At 45.9% G+C, this 18,924-nt stretch overlaps 1 protein-coding gene across 2 annotated transcripts in view; it reads left to right on the forward strand.

Annotated features, from left to right (window-relative positions):
- Nucleotides 1–10,490, forward strand: part of nfatc1 (nuclear factor of activated T cells 1) — a 34,594-nt gene extending 24,104 nt beyond the window's left edge. Inside the window, exons 9-10 of one of the 2 annotated variants that reach the window (XM_036145671.1) lie at nucleotides 1,999–2,604; nucleotides 6,546–6,884. In XM_036145671.1, the coding sequence (XP_036001564.1) occupies nucleotides 1,999–2,604; nucleotides 6,546–6,565 (626 nt within the window). In that variant the 3' untranslated portion in view covers nucleotides 6,566–6,884. Of the gene's footprint in view, nucleotides 1–1,998; nucleotides 2,605–6,545; nucleotides 6,885–9,163 lie in introns of those variants that run through there. The other variant, XM_012851552.3, reaches the window with a different exon arrangement.
- The last annotated feature ends 8,434 nt before the right edge of the window (nucleotides 10,491–18,924 follow it).

Genomic DNA, 18,924 nt, shown 5'->3' on the forward strand with positions numbered 1-18,924 from the left:
GAGCCGAGAAGAAAAAGCAGCAGTAAGTTCATTTCTCTCACATGGTGGCAGAGAAACATGATAAAAGATAAATTGTCATGTTTGACACTAAATAAGAAAACAGTTGCAGTCTCATTTTTTAACACATCATCAGTTGATCAAAGATTTCTAAAAATAATACTGAAAGAAATGTTAATATTCTGTCCTTTTTTAGATGAATGTGGGTTTATCTCAGGGAATCCACATTCATCTAAAAAAGGACAGAATATTATTTACTTTACATGATTGTGTTGTTTCCAGGCGAAATGACAGAAAACTACATTTACTTTGGCTTCTCTGCCCTAAAACTCTGATTGACTTAATAACAAACATATCAGATGTTATTGCGCCTGTTTAACGCTGAGGTCATTTAAGTCTTTTTTTCCAGTTAATGTTCAACAAATGCTCTTTATTTTTAGGAAGTTTGTTGTTAAAACCAAAAAAAAAAACTGAATGCTGGTCTGATGATGAAAAGCGTCCCTCCTTTGACCCCTCAGCTCCTTTTTTTTTTTGTTTTTCCTCCTCTTGGTTTCATCGTCGTCCTTCTCAGACTAATTAGAAACGTTTTCACCAGGATCTTTCAGCCGAGGAACAGGAAAAACCGTTTGCGTTTCCCCCGTCTGGTGGTTAGCCTGGGAAGAACAAAGCAACGCTTTTATTCGTCCATTGTAAAAAAGAAATCCATAAAATCTGTTCTTTTCCATACCTGCAGCCTCACGAAGGCCAGAGGGTGGGGTAGGGGGGGGGGCATGGGAAAGGCCCGTTATTCCAATGCAGAACCTTTTGCCAAGTTAAATATAAACACTGACCCACCAGCTGAAATGTAAAAACCACGGCTAATTGCACTGCAGCCTTGGAGTGAAAATGCAGTGGGTGGTTCAAAGCTGCGATGGAGCTGGAGCGGCCCAGCCCTGAGCGTGGGCGACGCAGCGCCCCACTGTGATAGTGGAGCATTGTCCTCAGGACGGAGAGCCGGGGGGGGGGGACAGCAAGCCGGGGTCTGAAGGGTGAGAGCTAATAAGACCACGAGTCTGACCCAACAATGAGAAAATAATAAAAGGTTTAAAATGACCCCAAAAAGGATCTAAACCTCCACAACGACGACGTTCATGACGGCGGCTGCAGGTGTTAAAACTTAAAACCAGATTTATTTTTGAGACGTACAGAACCAGTTTTCACACCCCGGAAACTCATTTGCAAACTCTCTTTTGTGGCAACGCGAACATTTTCACTTCTGCTTCGACTGTATCCTCCAGAGGCCGCGCGCACTTCCTGCAAACGGGCCCAAAATAGGCCCGTCTTTGCTATTTCTGTCCTGTGGTTGGCGTTGACTATCTCTGCACGCTTCCTCTTTTACTGCAGAGGCTCCAGGAGGGCAGGAGACATCATCGCTTCAGGCTGTTCAGGCTCTCCTTTGGTGGGGTTAGAAATATGGGGTTTCCCTTTTTACAGGAGAAAAATTAAAGGATTTATTTCAACTGTAAAGTTTAAACTCACTCTACGGTACCGTATGGATGCACAGATGGTGAAGAAAAGACGAAGCAGGCAGAATGAAAGGGGCCAAATGCTGGTTCCTGAGGGACGCCACAACTCCAGCTAGGCGTTTTACACACGAGGACAGAATAAAGAGGATTTGGTTCTCACCAGGGTCAGAAATCTTCTCAGCTCTGAGCTTTGAACCTCAGCACACTTCCTTCAGTGTGATGGAGGCGAACCACACGGGTTTGTATTCTGCAGGAGTCCAGACACGTGACGGATCCGTTTGGGTCCAGAACAATCTGCAGCTCACTCTCACAGTAAATGGACTCTGGTGTTGCAGAAGCGGTCACATTTTCCCCGTTTCTGAATATTTTCAGGAGGCGGGGAGCCGAGCCTCGAACAAAGCCTCTCATTGATGAGTGTTTATGTGTCTGTGAGCCTCGGAACCACAGACTGACTCACTCACACGTTCTCATCCAGCTTTTCTCCTTCTCCTTTCAGTCCCGACAATAAAGACGGAGCCGCACGACGACTACGATGCCGCCCTGGTGTGTCGCCAACACGCACCCGCCCGGCCTCTGCACCCAAAGCCGTATTACCCCCCGCAGCTCGTCACCCCCGTGGTGTCTGATCTCAGGCCGTGCGTTGTGGGCGGGGCTTACGCCGTCGGTCAACAGCGGTTGGTGGCCAAGCCTTCCTCTGGGACCGCCTCCTGCTCTCCGAGCACCAGCCCCAAACTCCACGACCTGTCGCAGTCGCCCTTCTCCAAGTGCCTCCAGCAGCCGGGCCATCAGTCCCCCGTCCCTCACGTCTCCATCATCCAGGAAACTCCAGGACGGTTCCCGCCTCCGGATCTCTACTCGCCCAGCGGCTCCTCCTCCCCCGCCACCTCGCAGCCGTCCACCCCGACCGACGGCCCCTTCGCCCAGACCCCCGGCGTGGCTCCGGCCCAGACGCTCAGCGGCAGCTCCAGCCCCGGTGCCCAGGAGCTCCCCAAACCGGCGGAGAGGAGCCGGTCCTCGCTGCAAGAGGATGGCAGCCCGGCGACGGCGGCCGTCAGCATCAAAGAAGAACCGCAGGAGCTGGACCAGATGTACCTGGATGATGGTGAGAAGAACCTTCACCTGTTCTAGTAGAAAACAGTAAAAAAAGAAAAAGTTCTGATCCGGTTCAGGACAAAAGATTCAATAAATCCCAACGGTCCTGGAGACCCGCTACTCCATTTCTTTCATTAAACGTTGAAAATCGATCTTTTCAGATCATAAAACACTTTTTTTAGAAGTATCATTTAAGAGATCATCTTCCTTTCCTTCACCACAGACTGGTAGGCATGAAAAAAGCAGAAAATACGCATTAACGTCCTCAGAGAAGCTGGTAAGGAACCAAGATGTTTCCTCAGCCTCGTTTGCTTTGTTCTCGTTCGGTTCTTCTACATCTGCTGCCTTCCAGGCTTCAAGGTCCAACAGGAGAAGAACGGGAGTGTTTCAGGCTAATGTGACGTAATATAATGATTAAAATGTTGAAGCTGTCATACAGTCTGTGAAGATCTTTAGACGTTCTCCAGGTTCTGAGAAAATCCCTGAAAGGTTCCTCAGAGAAAGACCAGAGAGGACATCATGAAACCATCAAGGAGTCTGGAGGAACATCTGGAAGGAGCTTCATCTGGACAGCAGCGATCTCTGGTCCTTCAGACAGTTCTGCACCAAAACCATCAACCAGAACCAGCTGGTAGAACCTCAGGGAGCAGAGAACCTTCTGGAGAGCCTTCCTTCAGATCTACATCCAGAGTTCACAGCTTTCACTGAGCAGAGAAGAACCTGATGTTCTCCTCAGAGGATGTCCAGCTTCTCTGAGCTCAGAGGCTTCTGGGATGGACCATCATGGACCAGATGGACCATTCACGGACCATCATGGACCATCGTGGCCCACCGTGGACCAAATGGACCATCGTGGACCAGATGGACCATCATGGACCAGATGGACCATCATAGACCATTGTGGACCATCATGGACCATCGTGGACCAGATGAACGAGATGGACCACCGTGGACCAAATGGACCATCGTGGACCAGATGGACCATCATGGACCATCGTGGACCATCATGGATCATCGTGGACCAGATGGACCATCATGAACCATCATGAACCATCATGGACCATCATGGACCATCATGAACCATCGTGGACCAGATGGACCATCATGGACCATCATGGACCAGTTCTCCAGGTGTTTGGTGGAGAAGGAGGAACCGGTCCCTGCAGCCAGGCTCTGTGATGGTAGGAGGTTGGATCATGGTCTGGCTTTGGATCATCTCCTCTCCTCTGATGGCAGCATTGAAGCAGGAAAGTCCAGCAGAGGTTCTAGAGCAACATCTGCTGCCTTCAGGACCACATCTTCTCCAGGAACGTCCAGCATTTTCCACCAAGACCATGGAGACCAGATCCTAGAGGCCTGGCTGAGGAAGAGGAGGTCCAGCTGCTGGACTGGGCTGTTCTCCTTGTTGGAGAAGACCCGGTTCTGATGGACTCCTGAGGACGTCTCTGAAGGGAGAACGGAGCAGAACCACCTGGACCTCATGGTCAGTCGGTTTTATCAGATCTGTGGGGGAAGCTGCTCTGGAAGAAACTGGATCAGACGAAGCTGACCAGACGTACCAGGAAAGTTCTTGGACCTTTCTAAGATCTTTATCTTCACTTCCTGCTGTTCTTGTGAAGTTCTGCGGGTCCTGCAGCAGCCAGGCTGAGCTTTCTGCAGCTGGGAGGGATTTGTTCTGATTGACCCTGGAGGTGTGGAAGCCTCCTGAAGGCGGTGGGTTCATAGTCTGACGCCCTCAGGCAGACGGGATGATCTCACCGCCGTGGCCTTCAGCGCTCGCCGCTGAGGTCTGGAGGCTGCGCGCTCTGCATGCCGCTGATTGGAAATAAATTGGATAAATGATCCCCGGCCTCAGCTAGGAAAACACTCTGTGGTTGTCTGTGAAGTCAGCGACGAAGAGGAGCTGAGGAGATGAAGAAACCCTAACCGGCAGCTATCAGAAGGCCGAGCGGCGGCGCTTTGATCCGCCACCAGAACTCCCTGATGGCGGGGAGTTAGACGGAGCCGCTGGCCTCCAGACTGCAGGAATTAGACGGCTCCCAGTCCACTTCCTCTGAGAGCGGACAGCAACACCTCTCAGCTCCGTCTGCGGGAACCTTTGGCGGCTCCAGCTAGAAATTAGATTAGAGATCCCGTCGCTTTAAGAATCTACCGCTTTAGCCAACAACATATTTTAGACCCTGATGCTTCTTTTCTTTGGCAAACTTTAAAAACGGCACAATTTTTGGTCTCTTTTTAGGAAAAACATGATTGAAAACTACAGATTAAGTTGTTTCCCTCCACCTTGTTTGTTGTTTTAGTTTTAATGATCAGGAAAAAACATTTTTAAATCCGTTTACTGCAGGTTTGTCTCGACTACAAAAGCTCCAATTTGTTTTCTGAAGTAATTAATTTGATCTGATTTTAGAAATGCGTCGTTTCAAGTCTAAAACTACACATATCAAAGGAAATGCATGAAATGTCTGCATTACATGTGTTATATGAAACTTTAAGACAATTAAATAGCTAAAAATAGATCAACTAGACCATAAAATACTCTTTTACTTTTATTAGAAACCTGACCTAAACAATGTTTCCAGTCCAGAAATGCAGGTCATTCAAAATGAAAGGAGAATGCAGTTTACATCGTTCCCAAGATAATTAGGAAATTAATTTTGTCGTAAAATAATGTTGAAGTTTACATCCATAAGAGGATTTTAGAGATGAAAACTTCAATAAATGAAAAATCAAAGCCTTTTACAGCCTCTAAGAGGACTTGTCTCTGCCCAGCTTCCCACATCATGATTCTGCCACCACCATGTTCCACAGTGAGGGGGGGTGGGGGTATAAATGCCTGGTACACATATTATGTTAGTTTATCTTTTTATGCAATAACAAATAAATGAGCGTTAGCATGTAAACCGAGACATTACAGCCAGGTGCTGTAAAACATAATTTTCTTAGTTATGCTGCGTTTGTGTTGATCCACCATATAATCCCTGATATAATCCAAAGTCTGGTTGTTTTGTGATAAACTTCTTTAAGGACGTGTGAACGGGACTGAGATGTGAATAAAATGCAGCGGCTCCAGGATCATTCCCTGTGGAACGCCGTTGGCCTGCTGCTGTGGGAGTTGTGAGGTTTTCCTGCAGGTGATCTGCGGCCTCACTCAGGTGTAAGCGGACAGGTGTGGCGTCACACGGCGCTCCTCAGGGCTGCACACCTTCGTAGCTCAGTCTGTGAGCGGCCAGGATTCCCCGTTCATTTGTAATGTTTCCCGCTGGGAAGTTGAGAAAAGACTTGTCGGCTCATGGAAAGAGTGAGCCGTGCTTTCTGGCCCTGGATCTGCAGGCTGAGGGCGGGGGGTGGGGGAGGCCACCCCCGCCGTAAAACCTGCTGACTGCACACATTAGCAGGCTTCCCTCTGACTGTGGAAGAGGCAGAGAAAGCACGTTTCTGTGATCTCTGAGGAAACGTTTGTCGGTGGGGTCTGAGCCAGAACATTATGACCACTTGTTTTACCGCGTCTAGTGACTGCGCTGCAGGTCAGGACTCGGTAATTAATGGTGGACAGGCTGCAGTTAATAAAGGAAAACTATTCCAACTGCTGCATCCAGAAACTACAAATCTGAAGGACTGGTTTTGATTAGCTCGGAAAAGTCCAAACCAGCTGTGGACGCATGCTGAAGCTAACAGGAACCATCTACGTGGCTGAGGAGCTGCAGCGCTGCTCCTGGGACGTGGAGCCGGACTGAAGAACCAGAACCAGAACATCTGCCTGGAAAGCTTCTGGTGTCAGTTAAACGGGTAGAGCTCAGCCTGCAGGACGGTCCTGGCTTCTCTTAGCGCCGCCTAAATGAATCGATGTGACCCAAATGACTCGGATGCTGCGCAGCTGTGGAGTTTATTTTTAGGACTTGGTTGTGAGCACACTTAGAGATCAATGAATGGACTTTTTCTCCTTTCAATTAGATCGCCCCCATCAAATGTGACGGCACAATGAGAAGTGGACCATGGCAACCCGTCCACAAACAGAGGGCGGTGCCGGCCGAGGCTGAAGACGGGGCGGATCCTCTGGCTCAGAGGACAATAACCGCCATTATGCTCCTGTTTCCAGGTTTTAAAGCAGAGAAAACCAGAAAGTTCAGCAGAGGATGGGCTTCTGGGGGATGTTATCCCACCTGAGGACAAGAACACTAGAGCTAAAGAAATATTAGCGGCACTTTTAATGTTCTCATGTGGAGATTTTGTGCAATTATTCAATGAAAAACTGCATTTTTTTATATTATTAAATCTATATTGAAAACATTAGTTTTTTTCTTTATCATTTTAGCCAAAGGTATTAAAAGAGCCTCAGGTTGCAGAACCCTGTTCTGGTTACTGCTCCGGTGAACATCTCAGGAACATCTCAGCATCTTCAGACTTCCTGTGGTGGATCAGCTGCTGTGTTTGGGATCATGGTTCTAATTACGACCCGGTTTGGACCAAGCTTCAGCTGTGGGGCTGATGGACTTTACCTGGAGGGTACTTTGGTTCACAGAGGAGGTCATGGTCCACTCAGTGACTGCATGGTCCAGCAGCCTGTAGAGTCTGAGGTGGAGCTCCTGGTTCTGAGCTTCCTGCTCTGATGTTGGGCTGAACCTGCTGGACCTCCATCCTGCTGAGATGTTCTCCTCTCTGCAGGATGATGGAGCTCAGAAGGTCTGGAGATGACCTTCTGCCCCTTGCAGGTTGATGAACAGCAGCATTTGCTGCTCTGAGGTCATTGCTGACGTCTTTCTTTTCTTTTTTGATTTAGTTGGCAGGGACAACAAAAACAAGCATAGTGACAAAACAAAGTGCTGCATAGAAAGTTTCGAGCTAATGCTAATTTTTAACTCCTGTCCCCGGTTGTGCTTTGATATAAAAACAGATGATAGGGTCTACACTGCTTCAGTTTAGAAAATAACAACATGATCAAATTGTAAAACATGCATATCATACACACCTCTTAGCTACTTCCAATAATTAAAAGCAGTTTTGTTTGTCTCTAGCCGGTTCTAAGCCTGGTGGAGTCAGACGGTGGAGCTTAGAGCTTCCAGCAGAGACGGCCGTCTGTCCACAGCTGGTCCTGCAGGACCGTCTCCTGCTGTCCTGGTTTAAGGAGCTTCCAGTGACTCTGATGCTGCTTTGTCTCTCAGCAAATCCGTGGCTCAGGTGCTAAATGATGAATCACTGGTGAATCAGTTCCAGGAAGCAAAGAGCGCTCCGGCTTTCTGCCCTGGTGGGTTAACACCAGCTGCTTTCTGCAGAGCTGCTTTCTGCAGAGCTGCTTTCTGCAGAGCTGCTTTCTGCAGAGCTTCTAGCTGCAGAGCTGCTTTCTGCAGAGCTGCTTTCTGCAGAGCTTCTAGCTGACGCCGACCAGATAACCCCTTTGGCTCTTCCACCTTTAAGAGACGGCAGAACACTTTTATGCTTTTATTTTCAACCATTTCAGCCTCTGTGACCTTTTCCTGGTACGATCCGTCATTAGTTTCTGGAAGGAAGTGAGTGTTATTTCTGGTGGGGGGGTCTGGGTCACCAGGGGAAGGGTTCCCCTGCTGCCTTGGATGTTTTTCCTGTCGGTGAATGAAGGGAAATCCCAGGAATCCAGGCTGCTTTTCCTGCAGTCGGAGGTGATTCCTCATCCTGGCTGTCATCTGCAATCACGCTTCCCTCTGGAGGAGCCGTGAGGTTCCTGGACCGCGGGCCGATTAGAGGAGTGAGCGACAGGCAGAATGAACGAGGATCTCCTCTTCATCCTGAGGATAAACGCTCTGCTTCGTCCTCCTCCTCCTCGGCACCAGTCGGCCTCGCCCCGTCAGCTCAGCGCCGATAAAAGCAGATAAACAAGCGAGCGCACCTGGACCCCGCGGCGGGTTGCATCACCTCTCCTGGGAAACCATATCTGGGGATCTGTTCCCACTCAGATGGAAAACAGGAGGCAGAAAAATCAACCAAAACGGTTTTTAATTAACACTCCTGCAGGTTCTTCCCTCATCGGGGATTTCTCAGTCCGACCCGATTCGCCTCAGCCGCTCAGCAGCAAATATCAGAGCCAAATGGGATCAGTGAAACATTTTAAATGAAATAATCTGAACACATAAATTATATTAAAAAAAATGGAGGCAGATTCAAAAAGTGAAAAACAAAAGACTAAATAAACCAGCAGGTCACCTGGAAAAGCATTAAATATAGAATAATCTAAACAGCTGCTTAAATAAAAGACAAATAAAAATAAAGCAAATAAATAAACACGACTCTTGGGATTTTTTTTCCTGTTGATAAAACTTCAATTCAGGTAAAAAGACAAAATTGATCAACTTTGATTAAAAAAAAAAAAGTAAGCCAAAGATTTTGCCCCTAAATATCTTTTTTAATGAAGGCCCTGCAGGTTGTTTTTACTGTTTTATTATAGTCAATTATTATTTGGTTACATTTTAGCCAAAATAACCTTATTTCCTCTTTTTTCTTTTTGCAGCTCTTTACAAACTTGAAATCAGAAAGTTGTGACTGAACCAAGCTGGAGATCCGTTTAACATCCTCCATCTCCTCCTCTGTTCTCCTTCCAGTCAACGAGATCATCCGGAACGACCTGTCCAGCATCTCCGTCCACAGCCACGCGTAGCCGCCGCCGCCGCCGGCGCTGCCGGCACACGTCTGCAGGACGGGAGGAAAGGGAAACCGTCTCTGACGCCACGCCTCACCTGCTGGGCCTGCAGGAGGAAACGCAAGCAGAACATTTGTACAAAGACTTTCCAGATTTCCAGGGTCCAACATGTGCCTTCAGCTTCTGATGCTGCTCCTCTTCTGGTGGGAGCTGCAGCATCGCAGGTCCCCGCAGCGAGGGATGCTCTGACGACCAAAGCTGTTTCTAACTGCAGTGCCTACAGATGATGCTGTGTGTGTGCAGCCCCAGCTTTAAGGAGAAAAGTGCCTTTTTAACTGGAAACAAAGAGAAACGTGTTTGATGCTTTACATCCTTTTAGCTTCGGTTTGTTCAAAACAAACTGAAATGTTTCTGTAATTTTTGGATCATTTCTGCCTCAGTTCGGTCTTCTAAACGTCCGCCAGCCTGTGCATTAAGTTCACTAAGAGCTTCCTTCTCATGCAGCTTTCTTCCTGTAGCAGCTTGTTTCTGCAGCTCAGGCTGTTTCCTGCTTATCGGGTCTCTGTTGCTCCCAAAAAAACCACACAACGTATCCAAGAGACAGTTTAATCCCAGCACAGACCAGCTTTGGGTCTTCATTCAGCACCAGAACACGAGCCGTCCAATCAGGGGGCAGCCTGGGCTGTGCCTGTTTCATCCATTCGGGCCGGCATGGAGCTGTTTTTCTACATGCTGGCGTCGCCCTCTGCTGCCTGATAGACAGAAAGCAGCTTTAAGGCCCTGACTTCCTGCTTTAATCAGTCATTTCTGCCTTTTAAAGCCCATTCAGGTCAGCCGCAGGCAGAAAGACATCAGATCGAAGCGACTACAACGCAAGGCAGAGAAACATCCTGGAGGCTGTGTCATAAAAGGAAACAAAAATTTCCATTTATTTCAATCAGCAGCTTTAAAACCCTCTTCAATAAACTCTTCAATAAATTCCTACATAAATAAGTTTAGTAAAACACAATCATTTTGATACGAGTCAAATTAAACTTCAGATGCAATAAACTTTACATCTGAGCAGGAGGTTTAATTAAGGATAAATAATTACATTTAAGGGCTAGAATGTAAAAGCTGCATCAGTAAAGTGGTTAAACACGTCCAGGCTGCAGAAACCTCCAGGAAGTTCAATCAGGGTTAAAAAGTTGCAAACAGCTGTTTTACAGATCATGCTTCAAAAGTTTACTGAATGTTCAGTAAATGAGAACATTCAGTGACTGAACCGGTTCATTTACTGAACCGGTTCAGTTACTAAACCAGTTCAGTCACTGAATGTTCAGTGAATGTGAACCGGTTCATTTACTGAACCGGTTCAGTTACTAAACCAGTTCAGTCACTGAATGTTCAGTAAATGTGAACCGGTTCATTTAGTGAACCGGTTCATTTAGTGAACCGGTTCAGTCACTGAATGTTCAGTTATATTCAGTAACTGCACCAGTTAAGTCACTGAACCATTTCTGTTACTGAACCAGTTCAGTTTCTGAACGTTCAGTAAATGAACCATTTCAGTTACTTAATGTTTACTTTTACTGAAAACAAAGTAAACTCTTACTGACTGGGTTCAGTTACTGAACCGGTTCAGTAAATGAACCAGTGTAGTTACTAAACGTTCAGTTACTGCACCAGCTCAGTTAATGAACCGGTTCAGTAATTGAACCAGTTCATTTATCTATGTGAATAAATGAAAATGTTCTGATCCTTTAAATGAACAGATGTTAACACTGAGATCTTTTAGAGGTCAGAGTCGTTTCAGATCAGATTAAGCCCTGAACTGATCGATCCCAGACGCTGGTCCACTGGTCCAACAGAACATCTGCAGAGTTTCTCCTTTCTGTTTGAGATTCAGTCTGTTTAAATCAAGCTGCACCTTTTAACGTTGAGCTCATTTTTTCACATCATTTCTAAACTTTGTGACGTTTAAAGCTGCAGAGTTTTAAAAGAACAAACGTTTTAAGCTTCATTTTGCTTCTTGAATCCATTTGTCGTCTGAATTTGCATGTTTGCATGGAGAGAATATGCAGCGAAGTGATGAAGGACTTTTTCTGACCCTGCCATGAGTTCATCTGTTTGCACTGATGCATTGGGTGGCGTGTCCCCTCTCAGCCACCGTACTCCGCTTTGCTTTTCCTCTTGTAAATATCCTAATAAGATAAAGACGGATCTCTTATGCCATAAGTGGATTTAAAAAATGGCTCAGATCTGTTTTATTATCCCTCAGGCTTCTTAAAGCACAATTTAGAAACTTGTTGCAGGAAAACTCCTTTCTCTGCTTTTTATTCCCTAAAACCTGAAGGTTGATCTGGAAGTGTCATGATCCCCGTTTGTTGTCAAAGATCCACAGAAACGTTGCTGGTTCTGCAGATCCAGAACCGCTCTGTTCCTGTTCATCAGATCCTTTTACCAACATGCTGTCGTTATGTTTTCTGTATTTATGAGTCTTAATCTGTGTAGCTAAGGAGGAAGAGAAGCCATGTTTACCGTCCCTGAACATCTCGTAGCTCCATGTTATATTTTCTGTATTTGTCAAATAAAAATGAATTCATGTGTTTAATGGGACCCGTTTCTGTCTGAGAGCGGATGTGAGGGGAACCTCTGGGCGTCGCTGCGCTCATCTTTGAGTCAACGTTGAAAACGTCTCGATTTCCAGCAGCTTCCATCCATCATCTCTGCACTGAGATTCAGGTTGTAGAACCAGACCAGAATATTTGTTTGCTGCCAGTCGGATGCAAAGCAAAGCTGATATATTCTGAATTATTTCCATACATTCAAGAAACAAACAAATGTTTGGAAGGAAAATGACAAATTTTCAGGAACCGATCAGTATATGAAGAAATATAAAACCTACTCTCATTTATTAACAGAAATAAATGAACATCCATCACTATGTAATGCTGTTTATCTGAATTAACACAATATTTCAATCAGTAAATCCTCTCTACAGGCTAGTGAAACTTAACTAAACTACTAAGCAAAATGAAGATAAAAAGAAGCTAAGGAACTATTTACACACACAAGAAACACAAAGACAAAATAAAATAGTTGATCATCATCAGAATGATTCAGTGAATCCTGGTTCTCTGCAGATCTGAGTTAAAGAACCAAAGTTCATCTTAAAGAAAGTGAATTGAGGTTAAATTAGCTTAACTAATTTAGAACATTTGGTATGTGTTTCAACTCATTAACAATGCAAATCCTGAGTTAAACATTATTTGATAAAATAACATTTTAAAGAATGATTTTCTCAGTAAAATCATTAACTTTAGGGACGCTTGATTTTATTAATGTGATTATACCTCCGGGAGGCTAGAGGTCGCTGTAGCAATCAGTCTGTAAAATTGGTTACTTCTAAAGTTATACAAAACACCTTTAAATCGACATTATTATTCTATATTAATGCAGTAATAACGGTCATAAGGTCCGCATTGCCGGCAGTAAGTCGGACTCGTTTCCGGTGAGAGTTGGACTCCGCCAAGGTTGCCCTTTGTCACCGATTCTGTTCATAACTTTTATGGACAGAATTTCTAGGCGCAGCCAAGGTGTTGAGGGGATCCGTTTTGGTGGCCTTAGGATTGCGTCTCTGCTATTCGCGGATGACGTGGTCCTATTGGCTTCATCAGGGCGTGATCTACAGCTCTCACTGGAGCGGTTCGCAGCCGAGTGCGAAGCGGCCGGGATGAAAATCAGTGCCTCCAAATCCGAGACCATGGTCTTGAACCGGAAAAGGGTAGAGTGCCTTCTCCGGGTTGGGGAGGATGTCCTGCCCCTAGTGGAGGAGTTCAAGTATCTTGGGGTCTTGTTCACGAATGAGGGGAAGATGGAGCGGGAGATGGACAGGCGGATTGGTGCAGCGTCTGCTGTGAAGCGGGCGCTGTACCGATCCGTTGTGGTGAAGAGAGAGCTGAGCCAAAAGGCCAAGCTCTCGATTTACCGGTCGATCTACGTTCCTACCCTCATCTATGGTCACCAGCTTTGGGTCGTGACCGAAAGAACGAGATCCCGGATACAAGCGGCTGAAATGAGTTTTCTCCGTAGTGTGTCTGGGCTCTCCCTTAGAGATAGGGTGAGGAGCTCAGTCATCCGGGGAGGACTCAGAGTAGAGCCGCTGCTCCTCCACGTCCAGAGGAGCCAGTTGAGGTGGCTCGGGCATCTGGTCAGGATGCCTCCTGGGCGCCTCCCTGGAGAGGTGTTCCGGGCACGTCCCACCAGGAGGAGGCCCAGGGGAAGACCCAGGACACGCTGGAGGGACTATGTCTCCCGGCTGGCCTGGGAACGCCTTGGGATTCCTCCTGAGGAGCTGGCCCAAGTGGCTGGAGAGAGGGACGTCTGGGCCTCCCTACTGAAGCTGCTACCCCCACAACCCAACCCCGGATAAGAGGAGGAAGACGGACGGATAACGGTCATAACACTATCGAATGATAGTGGAGGGAAACGAAGCAAACCTTATGTTTGAAACAAATCGTAGTCCCTGCTTGTTTCTCTGCCAAACGTGTCGGTGCCTCGGTGTGAGTTTGGTTCACTTTGTGCATTCAGTTGGAGAGCAGTGGTCCAGGAAAACGTTATCTCAGCAGCAGGCTAGCGGCTATGAGCTAGCCGAAATGTGGTCCTGCATGCAGTCTGACCCGGTTGCAGCCGAGTCCCCGGCATGCAGCAGGTGATTTCAGTCCAGACTTCGCCCTCAGCTTGGGAAAGTGGGTCCTGTGCCGACCTTTCAGCTCCGTCTGGAGTTTCCTGCAACAACTGAGGAGGGGAAACAAAGCTGCCGCGGCATAGACGGATTCATTCATCTGTTTTAAGCAGAAGTAAGACTGCAGACTTATCTTTGATTCGCCCGGTCAGGTCCTCTGAATGAAGAGAGATTTCCCCTTTGTCGCTCCATTGATGCGAGGGGAAATGAGTTTTACAGAAAGCCCGTTCTGCCCCATGAGGCTCTCATGGCTGCCGGTCCAAGGCGGACGCTCTCCTTGAGAGTCCCAGGAAGAAGTGTGTGAAAGAAAGAGGTGAAGTCTGGCTCTATAGCAGCGCATCCCTGTTGTGAGAGGCTGTCTCCGCGTGGATGTGTGAAATTCCTTTGCTCACAATCCATCCCGACTTCTCCCCCATGGTACATGATGTCAATTCAATCTGAATTCTAGTCCATGGTAAGATGGCACAACACAATCCAGCAGCAAATGTCAACAAAAAACTTTATTAACATCTAAACAACACGATAAAAGCATGTAAGGTTCCTTTTTCTTTCCCATTGTGAGTGAAATAAGTAAAACATTTCTGTTTAAACCTGAATAACTGGAAAACTTTTAGCTAATTAAACAAATCCCTATAAAAAGGCCCCAAGGATTAGAGGAAATGATTGTCTGTTGCAAAGATGCGGAAAACCAAAATTTCCTGAAACATCTCCTGAGATTCTCCAAACTGTTTAATATTATTAAAAATATTCGCCCTGTCATAAAATCAAAGATTAAAGCTTAAATTAACCTTCATGGTTGAAACCTGGGACTCTGGAGCCACATGTGCTTCTTCAGGCTTTTTTCTGTGATAAAATTAATCAGTTTAGCAGCTTTTCTTTTCATTCAACATCTGCACATAAACAAGGAAAAATTACATTAATAGCACAAAACTCTGCTTTTCAGTCACTATTTTATTCATAAATATTTTCTCTCTCTTTGTGAAGGTTTCATCTTTTCATCTTTAATTTGTTTTAAACCTAAAAATAGGGGAAAATGCAGCTTTTAAACCCATACAGCAGATTTAATATAGCAGCTAAAAATCTTGATCTTTTTTGAAATCCTTTCAGTTTTGTTGCACAAATTGATCTGAAAAAAAGAACAAAGCAAAAACAAATTATGTTTTATGTAAAAAAGAAACACATATGAAAATGTTTCAGCTGTTTTCTTAAGTCTGAGGCCTTTTTTTAATTTTATGAGCTGGTCTAAAGAGATGGTTTGAACATTTACCCTCAAGTACAAAAAAAAAAAAGATCAGCTGAGCTGGTTCTGTTCGGCTGGGCTGGTTCTGGTCAGCAGAATCAAACATCTTTCAGCCAGTATCTCCTTTCTCCTATCGGTGATAACTTTTGACCCACAGCGTGATCAGCTGTGCAGACCTGCAGAAAGATTCTTCGTCTTGTTTCAGTCCAGCAACAAAAGTGGAAAAAATACAAATAGAAAATCTCCAGATGCTCAGAATCTAATTTTTTGTTTTGTTTTGTTTTGCGATAACTAACCTGAAGCAAGAACATCTAGACTGGAGGAGTTCTCTGCAGGCTCACCTAAACAAATATTCACAGAGCTGCTGCAGAAAGTGCTTCAATCTTTAAAAAAAGTGTAAAAGAGTTTAAAAAAATTAATTTTGAATCTTAAAATAAGAATATGTCTAGCATCAACATTTTTTTGTAAGTTGTAAAGAAAGTTCAGACTGATTGGAACAAATTTATGTCTAAAAATGATGCAGAAAACTTCCCTCTGCCTGAATCTCAGGTCTGATCTTTGCTTTTTAAGAAATGTTTGTTTTCTAAGATTAATTGTTCTGCTGTTAGGAAAATCAGAACGTTGTTGACTTTGCTCCCAGCTGCCGTTTCAGCTCTTAGGGAAATCAGGAGCTGATTTAACTCCGTCTGAGCGTCCCGATGCTCATCAGTCTCCACCTTCAAACAGCTCAGTACCGCAGGTAAGCTGCAGGTAAGCTGCAGGTAAGCTGCAGGTAAGCTGGAACTCTTTCTATCTCAGCATGGTTTCAACTTTAGACTCGATTTGATCGAGACCTCATTCTGCAGGATTTATTCTGCTGAGCTGACCTCCTGATCCTCCCCATGATTCTACGGATAAACGGAAACTTTAAAGCTTAAGAGACCAAAGTCCAAGAAAATTCCCCTGATAGACCCTCAGAAAAGTTTTAAAATGACAATAAATTCTGCTTGCATGAAAGATTAAATCAACAAGAATAATTTAAAAACTGCTTCAGACGATTTCTCCAATTTAGCCCATTTTTGACTTTTTGTTCGTTCTGGACTAAAATCCAGATTATTTCTTTCAGCAGATGTATTATAGTCCAAACCGCTGCAATGTGAGTTTAATTCTAGTTAAAGGGGAGAAGATGATGGTTCAGATGGATGAGAGGAAGTCGACCCAGACCTTCAGTCGGTTAGATGCTGAGAAGAAGCCCTGATGATGTTCTCAATCTGTTTGTTGGCAAAAAAGCTAATTAGACTGGAACTGAGATCGGGATCAATGTTAAAAAAAAAACAGCTTGACACTTGCTCTGGAAAACATTTGGCATGAATTAATATCATAAAAATACAATAAAATTAAAGTTGAGCACATTTAATGAGGGTGAAACATGTTTAAGAGGGGAGAGGACAAAACAGATTTAAAAAGGGGGGCGGGGGGCGTAAACAGAGACGACGAGGATGAAGGGGATAAAAACGTGTTTGAAAAGCAGGAGGATGAGTAGTCGAGGTTGTAAAAAGGGATGAAGATGGGTCAACATCAGTGGAAACGGAGATGAGTGAGATTAAAAAGGGCAAATGAGGAGGATTAAAGGGATAAAATAGAAAGCAATGAGGAGGATGAGTGGGAGAATAAAGAAAGGGATGATGAAGAGGAGGTTGAAAGGAGGATGAATGGGATGAACATGAGTTTAAAAGAGGGAGGAGGAGGATGTGTGGGTTGTTAAATGTTAAATTTAAGGTTAACAGAGGATGAGGAGGGTGGATGTGGAGGATGAAGGGGACTGATGGAGGTCAGATTCTGCCACAGATTGAAGATTTAACTGCGCTCACGTTAATTTTCCAGTGTGAGAAGATGGAGGAGTCCTCCTACGGTAACGGCTCGTTCTCTGGTGGAGATGGAAGCTGCTTACTGGAGGGAAGATACCTGGTGAGTCTGGCTCTCATCAACGTCTTCACCTTCGTCGTCGGGCAGCCGGTCACAGCCAAGCTGCTCTTCATCGCCTTCTCAGCCAAGAAGTCTACAGACATCCTCAACTGTAACTTGGCTCTTTTCCACAACTTCCTGTACCTGTGCTACGTGCTGCACTTCATCTTCCTGGTGACCAATCAGCAGAACCAGCTGGACCTCCTCAATATTCTCCTCATCTACAGCCAGGTGGGAGGCCCGATGAGTCTATGCTTCATCTGCATAGAGAGGTACGTGGCTGTGATTTACCCCACGTCCTACCCGCTGCTGAAGAAGTACAGGTGGAGGGAGCTTTGTGCCGTCATGGTTTGGCTCTGCTCGCTGTCCGCTGCCATGACCACCACCTTTGCAAAAGACAACATCTCCTCCCTCACTCAGACGGTGATGAAGAGCATCCCGCTCACGCTGATGCTGCTCATGACCCAGCTGATGGTGTGGTGCACCGTCAGAATCACCAGGGCGCTGAAGAGGTCCAGCCCAGGGCGGGACGAGCTGCACCCCGTCAAGAGGAAGGCCTTCAGGATCGTCTGTGCAACCACCGCCATCAACCTGCTGTGCTACATCCCCGTCACCGTGATGCAGAAGCTCAAGGATCAGGATGAATACCTGTTCAGGTGCACACTGACGCCCATCTCCATACTGGTGTTGTCTGCTGCAAGCGTAGTGCACCCGTTGTTCTACCTGTCCACCAAGGGCAAGCTGCTCTTCTGCTTAGGAGACACCAGGAGAGACAGATGAAGGCTGGAGAGACTGAAGAGGAGCAACGACTGAGGAGACGTCTGATGATGGTGATGATGATGATGATGATGATGGCAATTATCTATGGAGCCAGAGACGTCTCCGTTGTTGTTGGTTCAGGTGTTAAACAGGTAGACCAATGGCAGCACAGCTAGAGAGATGGAGAGACACCTGGATAGATGGTCAATTAAAGAGAGGGAGGGATGAAGAATGGGTGGATGGATGACGGATGGATGGATGGATGGATGGATGGATGACGGATGGATGGATGATGGATGGATGGACGGATGGATGACGGATGGATGGACGGACGGATGGATGACGGATGGATGGATGAGAGATGGATGGATGACGGATGGATGGATGATGGATGGATGGACGGATGGATGACGGATGGATGGACGGATGGATGGATGACGGATGGATGGATGAGAGATGGATGGATGACGGATGGATGGATGGATGGATGGATGGATGGATGGATGGATGGATAAATGTATGACAGATGGATGACGGATGGATAGATGTCAGATGGATGGATGAGGGATGGATGGATGGATGACAGATGGATGGATGATGGATGGATGGATGACGGATGGATGGATGGATGAGGGATGGATGGATGGATGACAGATGGATGACGGATGGATGGATGGATGGATGACAGATGGATGGATGATGGATGGATGGATGACAGATGGATGACGGATGGACGGATGGGTAGATGGATGGATGGATGGATGACAGATGCATGACGGATGGATGGATGGATGAACAGATGGATGGATGAATGGATGGATGACGGATGGATGGATGGATGACAGATGGATGGATGATGGATGGTTTTGTCCTCCTGGAGCAATGAAGTTGCCCCTTTATTAGGTACAACTGGGTAATTCCTTCTAACACAATCAGCCAATCAGAGGGCAAAAAATGGTTCCAGCTGCAGATTTCTGCCTCAAACTGTTATACATCCAGAGCTGCTCTTAAAATCTGGTTCTTTATTGCACTTATTTTATATTTTATCAGTTTT

This window comes from Fundulus heteroclitus, chromosome 13 (assembly GCF_011125445.2).
Source record: "Fundulus heteroclitus isolate FHET01 chromosome 13, MU-UCD_Fhet_4.1, whole genome shotgun sequence".
Classification (NCBI taxonomy): Eukaryota; Metazoa; Chordata; class Actinopteri; order Cyprinodontiformes; family Fundulidae; genus Fundulus; species Fundulus heteroclitus.